The 13,989-nt window shown below is 33.7% G+C and overlaps 1 protein-coding gene across 1 annotated transcript; it reads left to right on the forward strand.

Annotated features, from left to right (window-relative positions):
* The first annotated feature begins 13,086 nt into the window (after positions 1-13,086).
* LOC142620492 (uncharacterized) lies at positions 13,087-13,569 on the forward strand. Its single transcript, XM_075793856.1, has one exon. The coding sequence runs from the start codon at positions 13,087-13,089 to the stop codon at positions 13,567-13,569; it is 483 nt and encodes a 160-aa protein (XP_075649971.1).
* Positions 13,570-13,989: the final 420 nt, after the last annotated feature.

The raw sequence follows: 13,989 nt of genomic DNA on the forward strand, positions 1-13,989 counted from the left end.
CTATAAAAATAGGAAAACAAGACATGTTTTGGGAAAAATTTAGGATGTGGGAATAACTAAAAACACACATAAGTTGATGATACACTTGAAGAAAAAAAATAATTCTCTCTTTCAAAATATGCAAACTTGACACTATCTAACCTATAAACAGTTACATGAGTAGAGAAAATATTTGCACATTATTATCCATCATATCTTTTTTTTTTTTTTTTTTTTTATAATTATTCTCAATTTTCAGCAGTTCATGCATCAAAAATAGCATATACTAAACTGTACAAAACTCAAAAATTAATCAATCAATTTTTAAATCAAGTTGAGTACCCAATTGAGCAAAGTGTATGCGTGTTGTGTGAAAACAATGAAAGATATGATTGCAAAAATGCAAGATGGATACTAAAAACAATGCGATGCATGTGAATTCTAAACACAAATGATGCATGAAAAGACAGATTGGTCAAAAACTTAAAAACTGAAAAATTTTCAGTTTCGATCGATCAAGTATTAATCAAGAATCAATCGAATTAGACAGAGAGTTTTACTGTAAAACCTGAACATTTTCGATCGGTTGAATATATGATTCGATCGGTCGAGACTTGGAAAACTTGAATATTTTGAAAACCTAAAATTGTTTTGCAGAAACACTTTTCAAAACAGGATTTCATGAAATGAATTGCATGTGAATGATTTCAGATGTTTTCAAAAACCCATTGTCTTCAAACATCACAAATGGTATAATCTTGGATGGCCACGCTAGTTTACACACAATCTCATGTACAAGATTTAGCAAAGACTTACTTGTGATGTGTGTTCAACTAGTAAGAGCACGAGATACATATAAGGTGATATGTAGATAGTAATCAATCAAATTTCTACATCATCCATCACAAATGTTTGAAAGTGACTATCACCTAAAGTGTTACATCCCATAACTCCCACAAACTCTCACATCTCCTAGAAAACAAGCTTGCAATAATGTAATATATATATATATATATATATATATATATATATATATATATATATATATATTTGCCTTATCATATATTTTTTAAGCATATTTTCTTTTTCAACTTCTCTTTTAAATGCAACACCTTATGATTTTTTTTATTTTATGTGCAAGTGCTACACTTTCTCGAGCACAAAAACTTTTTAAATGCACTAAGGTGTTCATGATTGGCTAGTAAACAGTGGTCAAATGGTTATTTATGCCTTTATCTTAAGATTTTTTTAGTCCATACAATTAAGAGCATGTGACTTCAAAATCAACAGTATGTGATAAAAAACTATCAACAACTCACACAAAACATGCACTACATAGCTAAAACTAGCAAAGTGTAGAAAAATAAGCTTATCTAAGCTAAACAAGGTACACAGGCATGTTATGCAAAGATAATAGGCCAACCTCAATTACATATTCATGATGTGTAATACAAAAGAAAAAAAAATCTTTTTAGTTTCAAAAAAAAATATGACCAAAACTAAAAACACATATTATGCTAAATGATTAAAAATGCAAACGCAACGCATGACAGTGCTTAACTAAGCTATAGAGGGGACACAAGCAAGAAATATTAATTTCTTAATTAACTCTTGAGCACATGTACAAACTAGTACATACTCACACAAAATCAGAAATAGCTTAGCACTTATATAACACATACTATTCAAGTTTCTTTACAATGTCAAGCATGTTCTAAATCAAGAGAGAGATATTATAACTCATGTTATCCTCAAACAAATAAAACAAGACACAAAATAAAATATTTTTGTCTTTTTGAAATATTTCAACGCTTTTGGATTTTTTTTTTTAACAAAACAACCTAAAAAAATCAGACAACCAAAAATAGAAAGAAAACATGTCCACAAATAATTGACAAAATTAAATCAGGGATAAGTAAGAAACACTCACCTTAGAGAAACTTTTCTTACCCATATAGCATGAGTCTTTAGCTTTGTAGGTGAAAATCTATGAGAAGCAGAGTGTATTTGATGAATTACACCAATCTTCTGAGAAAGACTGAAATGCTGCAAATTCCTTTCACAAGCCTCAAAAAGATCAACTGAAACAATAGTGTCATTTTTATTCAAACCATCACAATTAAAAATAGTAAGACACTTAAAATTATCCACGATAACAGAGATCAAGGATCAACTCTAGGTATAATAACCTAAATCAAGAGCTAACCCACTCTAATACCACTTGTTTGGTTTTAGATCCTTGTAAACTAGATTTTTTAACTTAATTAATTACCCAAGTGAATACTTAGGTTTATTATTCAAATCTAGGTTAAAACAAAGCAATCATATCATGCAAAACAGCGGAAAAGTAAATAATACAACGATATAATGACCCAACAAAACCAAATCGGTAAAAAACCTAGAGAGGATTTAACCTAAATATTCTCAAGATAAAAAGAAAATCCACTAGAAAGAATTGAAGTTTACAATAAGACTTAGACCACTAACATCCTATTGCTACCACATGTAGAACTTACTGACACGATCACGTGCAAGCTCCAAATCCATAAATTCCTTCTCTTTTTGGACTTTGCACCAACACAAGCTCACCTACTTATGACTTTGAGACTCCACTCAAAGGTTTTCATTCTCCTTAGACGTTGATCTTGTTTGCAACAACTTCTACAACACCGGATCTTGAGATTCTTTAAGGAATGACGCCGGTAAAAGACTTTAGAGAGCTTTTGGGTACAAAACCCTAGATCTACAAAAGTGGCACAAGATGCACTCTAATCTCTCTAAAAAACTCTAAAAACCCTCTCTAGGGTTAGCTTATAATGTCCTTTAAATGTAGGAAAAAACAACTTGCGATTTGGGCTTCAATTGGTCAAGTTATGGGCTTTTTACATTTGCTAATTTTTTGCTGATGTGCGACTTTCGACCTATTGAGTACCAATCGAACGAAACAAATTATAACTCTTTTTTTTTCATCCCGAACTTGAGTTTTTTGTCTTGGACTTGAAAGAACACTATTCTAAACTAGTGAGACTTACTTTTTGTCATGGTTTGCCAACATTACAAACTCAAAACCCAATTGATTTGATTTCAATAAGTCAGTCAACAAAAAAAAAGAAGGAAATATTTGGTTTGTTAGTTGGTGAAATCCCAATACTGATTTGAATATTGTGTCTCCCAACCCTCTCCTCAAGTTAGAGCATGAATGTCAAACTTGTAATCTGGGTGACAAAATTGATCTCTGCCAAGAGGCTTAGTGAAGAAGCCAGCAATACGAGAAGTTCATATTTATCTAGCTTCAATCTTTTCATAAATAAGGTGGCAATCCAGTACAATATGTTCGGTTTGCTAGCGGATGATGATGAGATTAATAAGGATATGGAGTATTACTTTGTTGTCACAATAAAGTCTCATATGGCCATTATGGTTGATGCCATGGTCCCTGAGAAGCTATTGAAGCAAAATGAGTTCATATGTGGAGGTCATGATATAATATTCGGCTTAAGCAGAGGAGTGAGAGACACTAGTTTAGTGCTTGATCTTCCAAGAGATGGGGTAGTTACCCAAAAAAATCCAATAGTTGGTTAGAAATTTACCAAGTAGTTGGACAAGAACCTAATCAACCACATCTGTTTCGAACACTAATTTGATAGTATAATTTTCTTTGGGAAAAAATAATTCCTATTTCCAATTTAAGCTTTCTTGGCTGATCCATTTGACCCTTTTCCGCCCTTTTCGCTTCTAGCACATAAATGGATCACCAAAGGTAATTGAATCATAAAATTAAGAACTTGTATAATGTTCTCTCTCTCTCTCTCTCTCTCTCTCTCTCTCTCTCTCTTTTCTTTTTAATTTTTTTTTAAAAAACCTGACCTAGAGTTAGAACCGTATACAAGTCAAAGCATTGGATGATTGAGTAGGTTGTGCATTCCCCGAAGAGTTGAACATGACATTTGAAGTAGATAACTGCTGTATTGAAAATTTGAAATGCATGATTGATGCCTAAATTTACATTTTACCCCTTGAACTATGACCTCCCTCCAAAGAAAGTTATAACTGTTAAGTTATGATTTTTCTCATAACATTTGTATTGGCTTATTCCATGACAAAAAGTGTTGTAATTGCATACATATATTTCCTTGTATTTTTGTGGAATTTATTTGTAATGGGTTTAGTATTTAGTGGTGGAGATTTGATGGAGACAGCTAAAAGTCACATGAGGAGCATATGCCAGAAGCTGAAGAGTTAAGGGCCAGCTATGGAAGTTGAAGAGACATGTGCTAGCTGTTTTCGTGACTCAGTTAACCCACGAATGACCCGCGAAAAACACTGGTTTGAGGATTTTTTAGTGTGACCAATTTGCCCATCACTTATACTATATATATACTCTCATTACCCACAGAAATAGTAAGGAGCCTATTGAGAGAAAAACTCTAAGTGAGGTTTCTTGAACACACCCACCCTATTAGAGAGAGCTACTCATTCTTAGAGAAAAATCTTTGTATTCTCTTCTCATTCCCTCTCCCACTGTTATATCCATTGAGAGGAGATTTGTACTCAAACACTACTCACACCCATTTAGAGTGTTGAGAGTGTTTTTGGAGCTTTGGGAAGCATTGGAAGATGCCAAGGATGACGGATGCAATATGGAGCTTATTACGGGATCCGGTAAGTTAGAGAAGATAAGGTTTGATGTAACCCTGTTGGAGTAAGAAGCTTGGAGGGCTTAGGTGCATCGGGTAGATTAGGCTTGGAGGGCTATTGCTATTCATGTATCCCAACTTCATTCTCTAGTGGATTATTGACTGCTTGGAGGGCGGCAGAGAGGTTTTTCACCGAGTACTTCGGTTTCCTCTTTGATAACACATCGTCGTGTTATCTTTGTGTTTGCATCTCTCTTCCCTTACTCTTTACCTTTTAATTATTGCTGTGGTTGTGATTAATTTTGGTTTGGAGTGTTTTACCAATTTGGATTTAGCTTATATTCATCTTTCCATACATATGTTGTTTGTGTATAAGCTTGTGTTGGTTATTTTAATTTTTTTTTGGGGTCTAAACATTCATTAGTGTTTTATACGCTATTTGAAGTTTCAATAACCATGTACTATACTTAATCCCCTGCCTTTTGTTTTGAAATTAAGTCTAACAAAATTTAGCATTAAAAGACTAATTTACCTTTTATTGTTTGTGTTTTATTAGAGGAAAGGGTAGATTGGTCTTTTAATGCTACATTTCGTTAGATTTAACTAATAATGAGACACGTGTTACATAAGTTTTAGTTTAGAGAGTTAAATCGTGCATTCTTGTAGTTTAGGAGATAAGTGTAAAATGAGATACAATTAATGGTGAAAATGTGTAATTCTTATAGTTTACAACAAAAATGATTGTGATATGCCTTCATAAGTTGTTTTATTATTTGTGTGCCCTGTAATTCTTGCTTATTTATTTTATTTTAGAATTTTATTTGAACTTTTTACTAGGAGACATAAAACTTCAATATTTGGATTTTTCACTCAAGAATTCATGACTAACCTCACATCAAAATATATATAATGCATTTTACATTCAATTATTACATAAAATGAGATATTTTGTAAATAATGTAATGTGTGGTTAGAATTTTTTTTAGTACTCCTTACAAATGGTTCATCCCCTATACATTTTGAATGACCTAAAAAGGAAGCAAATATCAGTAAATCCATCACTCATAAAAATAAAAATAAAAATAAAAATTGTAATAACATAAGAAAAATGTAATTTTATAAAATCCTACAACCATTATGCTATGAAGAGAAGGTGACATAATTAACAATAAAGTGACTCCTCTTTTGACATAAACTTTTCCTCCAAAGCATTACCAAGGTGGACTGAATGGACAAAAAATAGACCGAATATACCAAAATGGACTGAACTTGACGGAATAGACCAAATTGGACCATATGGACCGAAATACAACGTTGCTACAACTTAACAAGAGTGTAGTAAAAATAAATTATGCATTTTAGTTTGTACATATTATATAGACAAGACTTACTCCTTGTTAGACTCAATGCCTCACATAGACCAAGGCTCATGGAATTCCATTATTTTTGGTTCTTTACTGTTGCAGCACTTTTGGTTTTAGTTGATTACTTATGAAATAACATGTGCTGCTTTTATTGGTTCCATGCTATTTTAAAATGCAAGTTTGATGGTTTGTAATGTGTAAACTTCAGGTTTTTTCGCAGTGCGTTTGTTCATTGGTCATGGACACGGCACAATGGGATATGTTGTCCCCTATTCTCTACTCTTTGGTTGTCAGTTTCTAGATAAGTTCAACCCTCTAAACAGTTTGAAAATAGAAAACAGGACTAGATAATGTTGAATATCATTACATTTTATAATGAAATCTTAATTTATATCCCTGCTGTAAAAAGCGTCTACTGGTTGAGTTTGGCCCTGCTGGAACAACTACGAAAACTGTTAGGTTCTAAGACCTTAGGGACTAATGTATTAGAACTTCAATATGTACTGTGTTGGCAAACCATGATCAAAACATTTAGTCTAGGTTTAGACTTGCTCAAAGTTTGGTTTAATCTAAGTTTGGAATCGAGTAGTTGTAGGAAATTACTGTTCTATTTCTGTATGGCTCGATCGATCGAAGAATAGACTCGATCGATCGAGAATCGTGCATCAGGAATTTTCTGTAGAATTTTAAGTCGGCCCAAACAGCAGTTCTAGCCCATTAAGGATTAGGGTTTCAGATCTACTTCTCCCACTATATAAAGGAAACCCTAAGCACTTTTTTAAAGGCTTCTATGAGAGAGAAGAGAGTGCCTCTTTTCGTTTTTAGGGTTTGTACTCAAAAGCCCTCTAGAGTACAAACCCTATGAGAGAGAAGAGAGTGCCTCTGTTGCTCATATTGCTGTTTGTGTGAATCTCTTGGGAGATCTGAGAGGTGCTTGTCTTCACACAAGTTTAGGATTATCAAGAAGGAGATTTCTTCAAGAACTTGACGATCATTCAGTTGTTGCCATAAGAGCTTAACGATATACAAGCAGGAGTGCTTGTACTTGCTGGAGAATCCAAGAAAGAAGGCATTTGTGGTCTCGAAACTTGCACGTGGTCGTGTCAGTAAGTTTCGACTGGTGGGTAGCAATAGGATGTTGGTGGTCTAAGTCGCTATTGTACAAACTTTGATTCTTTCATAGTGGATTCAGGTTTACCTTGAGGATAGCTAGGTTAAATCCTCCCCAAGTTTTTTACCGGTTTGGTTTTCCTGGGTCATCATATCATTGTATTTTTATATTCTGCACTTTACATTGATATGATTATATGATTGTGTTAACCTAGATCTAAAATTTGGACGAAGTAATAACTTGGCTTGTTAACTAGGCTAATCCAATTGTGGTTTAAGGGGTCTAAATAACTCAACAAAAACTAACCGAGTTCCTGAAATGGGTATGATTCTGTAACAAATTTATATGTAATTGTCAAACACTTTTCTTTTTTTTTGGTGTCCTTTGCAATTGCCATCCTGATAGCCATTGCCTAATATGCCTCCTTTGTCTTTCCTGGCTGATTGGTTCCATGTCCTGGGTCACCTAAAATATTTCCTTTTCCAAGTCTCCCTAATACGTCTCCGAAGAAAGTATCAGTAGCACACAATGATCATCAAAGGTACTGGTTTGTTTCTTTACGTGATATTAATATGTGCTTTGCTCCTTTGTCTTCCTTTTCAAATCTGTTAACCTCACATGTTAATAAGCCCACTATTGCAAAGGACAACAAGCATTTGGAGATGTGTATAATTCTTCATGTGTTATGTGAAGTTGTTTTAGATATTTGGCATATGCTTGACTCTTCAATTTAGTAAACATACCTGCTGGTTTTAAATTTGAATATATATGTAATTCTTCTAAATTTTCAATTTGTTGGAACTTAGAACCTTGATTTCCCCTCGCCTTAAAAGGTGATTTTGTTTCACTTTATTTTGGTGTGAGAATTCATACCAATTTTCATATATATATTCTAAACTATATATAACATCCACATGCATGTACACGCGGATGAACAGCCATATGTACTATTATACCTACATATTTTGCTTGATGCTTGAATTTCTACAATAGAAAGATGCTTAAATGGACATAACACAAACAAATATAATTTATAATTAACTGTTGAGGGGTGTGTAGATCTGTATGAATCGGTTGCATGATTGGAAAGAAAATCAACTGCATTTTTATGTAGAAATTTCCCTTCATCTATTATCTTATAGATGGACAAATAAATTTGTAGGTTAGGCATGGAGATATATTTGTAGAAGTTGAGGTTGTGAGAGTCCACTTCTTGGACTCAAATGTTGGTGTTTTTGAGATTTTTTAAACTGGAGTTTTCAGTGAATGTTGAGGTGCATGTTCATAGAGTTTAGTTGGTATGCTTTTCTCCTTAGTTGTTGATTGATTTCATATTTAACTCTTCACATTTTTTTTTAGTTGATCAAAGTCCTCAAGCTAAAAGACTCATTATAAAAAGAGAAAAGATCCTCAATCTGACATGAGTTTTATTTCTTTTTTATTTTGGTTGTAGCATTTGACCTTCACCACGTGTATTTTTTTCTTCATTAAAAAAAAAAATCTATTTTTTACAAGAAAAAAGAAGATTGTTTTTTTTTTTTTTTTTGCTGAATAAGAAAGAAGAAGAAGTAGATAGTGTTGATGATGAAGCACCCATGATAAGGAATTGTTATGGGTTTTGGCGTGCTTTATGACATATTTGATTGGTATTTGACTACCTAAACATTGGAAGATATTTCTTTTTCACATTCATCAATATAATTTTAGGGGAATTTTTCTTTTACATTTTACAGTACAATGTAAAAAGTGTACAACATTTACCACATTTTTTGTGTTTGCAATGTATGTTTACATTGTAAGTATAATGTTAACATATAAAGGTCCTAATCTTTATCTTTCTTGATTAATTGTGATGATGATACTTTGACTAAACAAAAAAGAATTTGAGGAAATTAAATTTTATCTCTCTAAACTATACCTTCATTTACACTTATTACATGAATTTTTAAAATGCACAATTACCATCCTAAGCTATAATCTATGTTTCACTTTGCCTCTTATTGTTTATTAGGCTGTTAACTTGAATGAAAAAGCAGGTCACTTGCAACTTACATGACATTTGCCTACATGAGTCATGACACCACATGGAAAGAGCAAATTACCCCTCTTCAATCCTTTAAACAAAACCATTTAACAAATTTAACTATTATGGTCCCACATTATAACCTTTGTTTTAAGGGATTTAAGAGGGATAATTTGGTCTTTTCATATAGTGCTAGTGGCAGCTCTAGGAATTTTTTCAAAGTGGCCATTAAGAAACTTAAATTATACAAAATCTAATAAAAAAAGAACTTCATAAATTGATAAAAATAAATAAATAACACACACACACACACACACACACACACACACACACACACACACATGCAAATACATAAAGTCTTACAATTTCTTTTTACGAGTTTTCTTATTTTAAAATTGTTGCTTAATAGTTTTATTATTAATGCTACAAGCTACATCTCTTTCAAAATTTTAGTTTAACAAAATTTGTCTCGGGCTTTTTCTTTTTGTTTGTAAGGGCCTATTATATTGTTAAGATGACTAATGTTTAAGAACAAAGTTTGGCTACAAACTTAGTTGTAGCCTAAGGCACAGTAAAAAAAATTAACATTACTACATATTTTGAAAATCTAACTGTTGTATTGCATGTTTTTTATATTTTTAATATACATATTAAATTTCATGCCAATTGCATGTTATTTACTATTTGATCTACAAACTTATTTTTTATGTATAATTTTAAACTACAAAAATTTAAAATTTAAACATTTGATTGATGACATAGTTATTAATCTTTGATCTTCTTGAAATTTTGCAAGCATGAAGGATATAAGAAGAAAATGTAATCCAATATAGTAGATTCGTCAAAATTGACATCCAATAAAAAAATATTAAGTAGAGTTGTAAACTTTGTCTACAATGAAATTTATTGTCAAATTTTGTCCAAGTGGTCTGTTAGGTTCTAAAGTTTAGAACAATTAACAAACCGTGAGTACAAACTTGTCTAGATATAGATCTATAGGTTTTATTAGACAATGCTCAAGGTACTATATGTCAAAATACAAGAACATTTAAGCTACAGAAATGAGAATTCAAATTCAGTGAAATCCGACAGATCAAAAATCACAGATATGAAATTTCGGCAAAATTCTATTTCATCCTAAACTTTACTTAAATGTTTAGGGTTTCACTTAAACTTCTCCACATATAAAAGGGAAACCCTAGTCACGTTTTAAAGGTGCTGAAGAAGACTTGTGTGTTACTCTTTGTGAGATTTGAGAGGTTCTATACCTTCTAACTACATAAGAATTTATCGGGGCTAAAACTACAATCAAGGATTGGTAGATCTGAAGTTGTTGCAACAAGATCAATAACTGCTGATGATCTAAACCTTCAAGGGTGGTCTTGGAGTCACAAACTGGAGAGTTTGTGTTTTTAAACCTTTGAGTGGGATCTCAAAGTCACAAGCAAGGATGCTTGTGTTGGTGTAAATCCAATAAGAGATGGAGTCCATGGATTCGGAGCTTGCACGTGGTCATGCCAACAAGTTACTACATGAGGTAGCAATAGATTTAAGGTTAAATCTGATTGTAAAAACTTCAATTTTCTTATAGTGGAATTTTTTTACCTTGAGGATAGCTAGGTTAAACCTCTTCAGATTTTTTACCTTGAAACGGTTCGTTTCATTGGTTTTCCTGGGTCATTATATTGTGATGTTATTTATTTTCTACTGCTTTACATGATATGACATATTTGTGTTTAACCTAGATTTGAATAATTAATCTAAGTAATCACTTGGTTGATATATTAGGTTAAACAATCTGTTTAAGTGGTCTAAACGAACATACATGGTCACAAATTTATATTGGGCCTAAAGAAATTTAGAGTGGTCACAAATTTTTTTTAAGGGTAAAAAAATCATAAATTTTTAAAGTTTATATATAATAAATTTTTTTTTTCAGGTTAGGGTCCTATGACCACACTGCCTTCAATGTGAAGTTGCCCCTATGCATGTGGTGTCACATATGCAGATGTCATATGAGTTGCACGTGACATACTTTTCTGTTCAAGTTAATAACCTAATTGACATACTTTTCCGTACAGTATGGTGCAAAGTGAAGCTTTGGTTATAGTTTAGGGTGATAATCATGCATTTTGAAAGTCTAGGATAGTAAGTGTAAATGAGGTTATAGTTTTGGGTTGTAAAGTATAATTATTCCAAGAACTTGATGGTGATAATATGGTGACTGTATCTCAATTCATAGAGTTGGCATCAAAATAAGTTGAATTTGCAAATGCTTTGTTCTTAAATTTGGAGCTCAGCATCCTTGGGCTACTTGTTAGATTCCATATTTTGAAAAAAAGAAAAAATATTTTGAATTATGTCTGCAGATGGATGCTTAATGCTTTAATATCTCATAGCTCCAAAAGCTATATGCTTGCGTTGGAGAGAATACTCATGCATATTACAGCTCTTCAAAGGAACTGACTACTCCGACCAAGTGCTTGAATGGGTATGCTTTTCTATATGATTCGACTTCTGAGGTTTGATGGACCCTGTCCTCACTAGGATTACTTTTTCGGTGCCTGGAAGCTTAGCTCAGAAGCGCCCTAAAATTTGACGATGTTGATATTGCCTTGGTTAATGATTCTATGGTGGCCAACAGCCTGTATCTTTAAAAACAGGATTTGTGCATCCTCATCAGGTGTACCACGAAAATCTAATCAGCCTGGCTCTAAATTAAATTCATTGTTTGTAAAATTCTTGTTATTCTCTCATTTCTTGAATTATTTTAATCTATACTTGTTTTATCTTATGATGGGTTATTGTGTGAGGAATGCTAAGTTCTTTCTTTTCTTATATGTAAAGTTGTGATTTACAACTATTTTTGTGTTGACTTTAATTCTGTACCAAATTTGATTGTAATTTTGTTCAATCTTTTGTACCCTGTATTTTATGTGGGATTTATTTGTAAGGGTTGTGTGTAAGGGAGAGTATGTGAAGACTCAAGGCATATTTTGAAGACAAAAGGAGTTTTCGCGGGTAGCTCGCAACTAACCATCCCGAGAAGTGAGGCATGTGCTCATTACATGATTGGAATGCGAAAAGTCATGACAGATGGTTTTCGCGAGTGTCTCGTGGGTAAGGTCTTTTCGCAAGATACCCGCGAAACAGTCTGTTTTGCTATTTTGTCCTATCTGCTCACTGCATCCTCATACACACTATATATACCATCATTACCCACATATTGAGTAGAGAGTTTTTCAGAAGAGAAAACCCTAACCTCAAACCCTTGAAAGTGTGAGATTGTCATACCCACAATTCTCTACACCATCCATTGTGGTTTTCCTCTATTCCTACCTCTCCATTTCCAAATCCTTGAGAGGTTGATAGCCCAAACACTTACTACACCCATACTGAGTGTCCAGTGAGGTTTTGGTGTTGCTGGGAAGCATTGGAAGAAGCCAAGCTTTGGCGGATGCAATCGGGCGCATTGCGGGATCCAGAAAGCTAAACAAGACATAGTTCTGAGAAGCCTTGTTGGAGTAGGAGCTTGGAGGGCTTAGGTGCACTGGGTAGACTAGGCTTGGAGGGTCTTTTGCTATTCGTGTATCCCAACTTATTGTTTAGTGGATCGATTTACCACTTGGATGGTGACGGAGAGGTTTTCGCCGAGTTCTTCGGTTTCCTCTTCGATAACACATCAGAGTGTTATCTTGTGTTTGCATCTCTCTTCCCTACTACTTTAGCTTTCATTTTACTGCTGTGTTTTAATGAATATGGCTTAGAGTAGTTGTTTTATTTGTCTGCTTGCATTTACTCTATTCCGTACTTAGTTTAAGTTAGAGTAAAATCAACCGAGCTGTAATTTTTTTATTTGGGGTCGAATCAGCTTTTGTGTTTTTAACATAAATCTGAGTTTTCAATTGGTATCATAGTGGTTTCACTTGCTATGGTTTCATTACCTAAGTACGATCCAAGACCCCTTTTGTAATGGATCAGTCACAATCTCTCAATGCTCCACCATACTTTGATGGGAGCAACTACGCTTTTTGGAAAGTCCGTATGAAGGCATTTCTTTGTTTTATAGATGAGTCTGTATGGGATTCCGTTGAGAATGAGTATGTTAGACCCACAACAGCCAAGTCCGAATGGGACAAGGCAGTACTTGCTTTGGCAAATGCCAATAGCAAAGCAATTAACGCTATCTTTTTTGGTGTGTCTACTGATGAATTTCATAGGATATCACATGTGAAGACCGCCAAGGGAGCTTGGATAATTCTTGAGACTACCTACGAAGGTACCAAGAAAGTCAAGGACACAAAACTCCAAATGCTTACCACTCGATTTGAAGAGCTTAAGATGAGTGACAATGAGTCATTTGATTCATTTTATGGGAAGCTCAACGAAATCGTGATTTCCAAGCTCAATCTCGGTGAAAAGATTAAGGATGCTAAGGTGGTGAGAAAGATTTAGAGGTCCTTACCGGAAAGCTACCACACGAAGGTTACTGCTAAAGAAGAAAGCAAAGATTTGGATGAGATTAAGATTCAAGAGCTAATTGGATTTCTCCAAATATATGAACTTGGACTGCCTTCTCACAAGCCAAGCAAATCACGTGCACTCAAAACCATCAATGAGAGAATGTATGACACTTTCGAAGAAGATGATGTGGAGAAAGAAGTAGCATTCCTTGCAAAGAACTTCCAAAAATTTCTGAAGATGAAGAATAGTGGGAAGTCCTTTAGCAAAGGAAAGTTCTCATCATCCAAAGGTGGTAGAAAGGAGTTTAAGAAGAAAGATAGGAAGGACTTTCAATCCCCTCAAGGAGTTGTGTGCTTTGAATGCAATGACCATGGACACATCAAGAAAGAATGTCCCAACTACTTGAGAGGG

This window comes from Castanea sativa, chromosome 12 (assembly GCF_040712315.1).
Source record: "Castanea sativa cultivar Marrone di Chiusa Pesio chromosome 12, ASM4071231v1".
Taxonomy (NCBI): domain Eukaryota; kingdom Viridiplantae; phylum Streptophyta; class Magnoliopsida; order Fagales; family Fagaceae; genus Castanea; species Castanea sativa.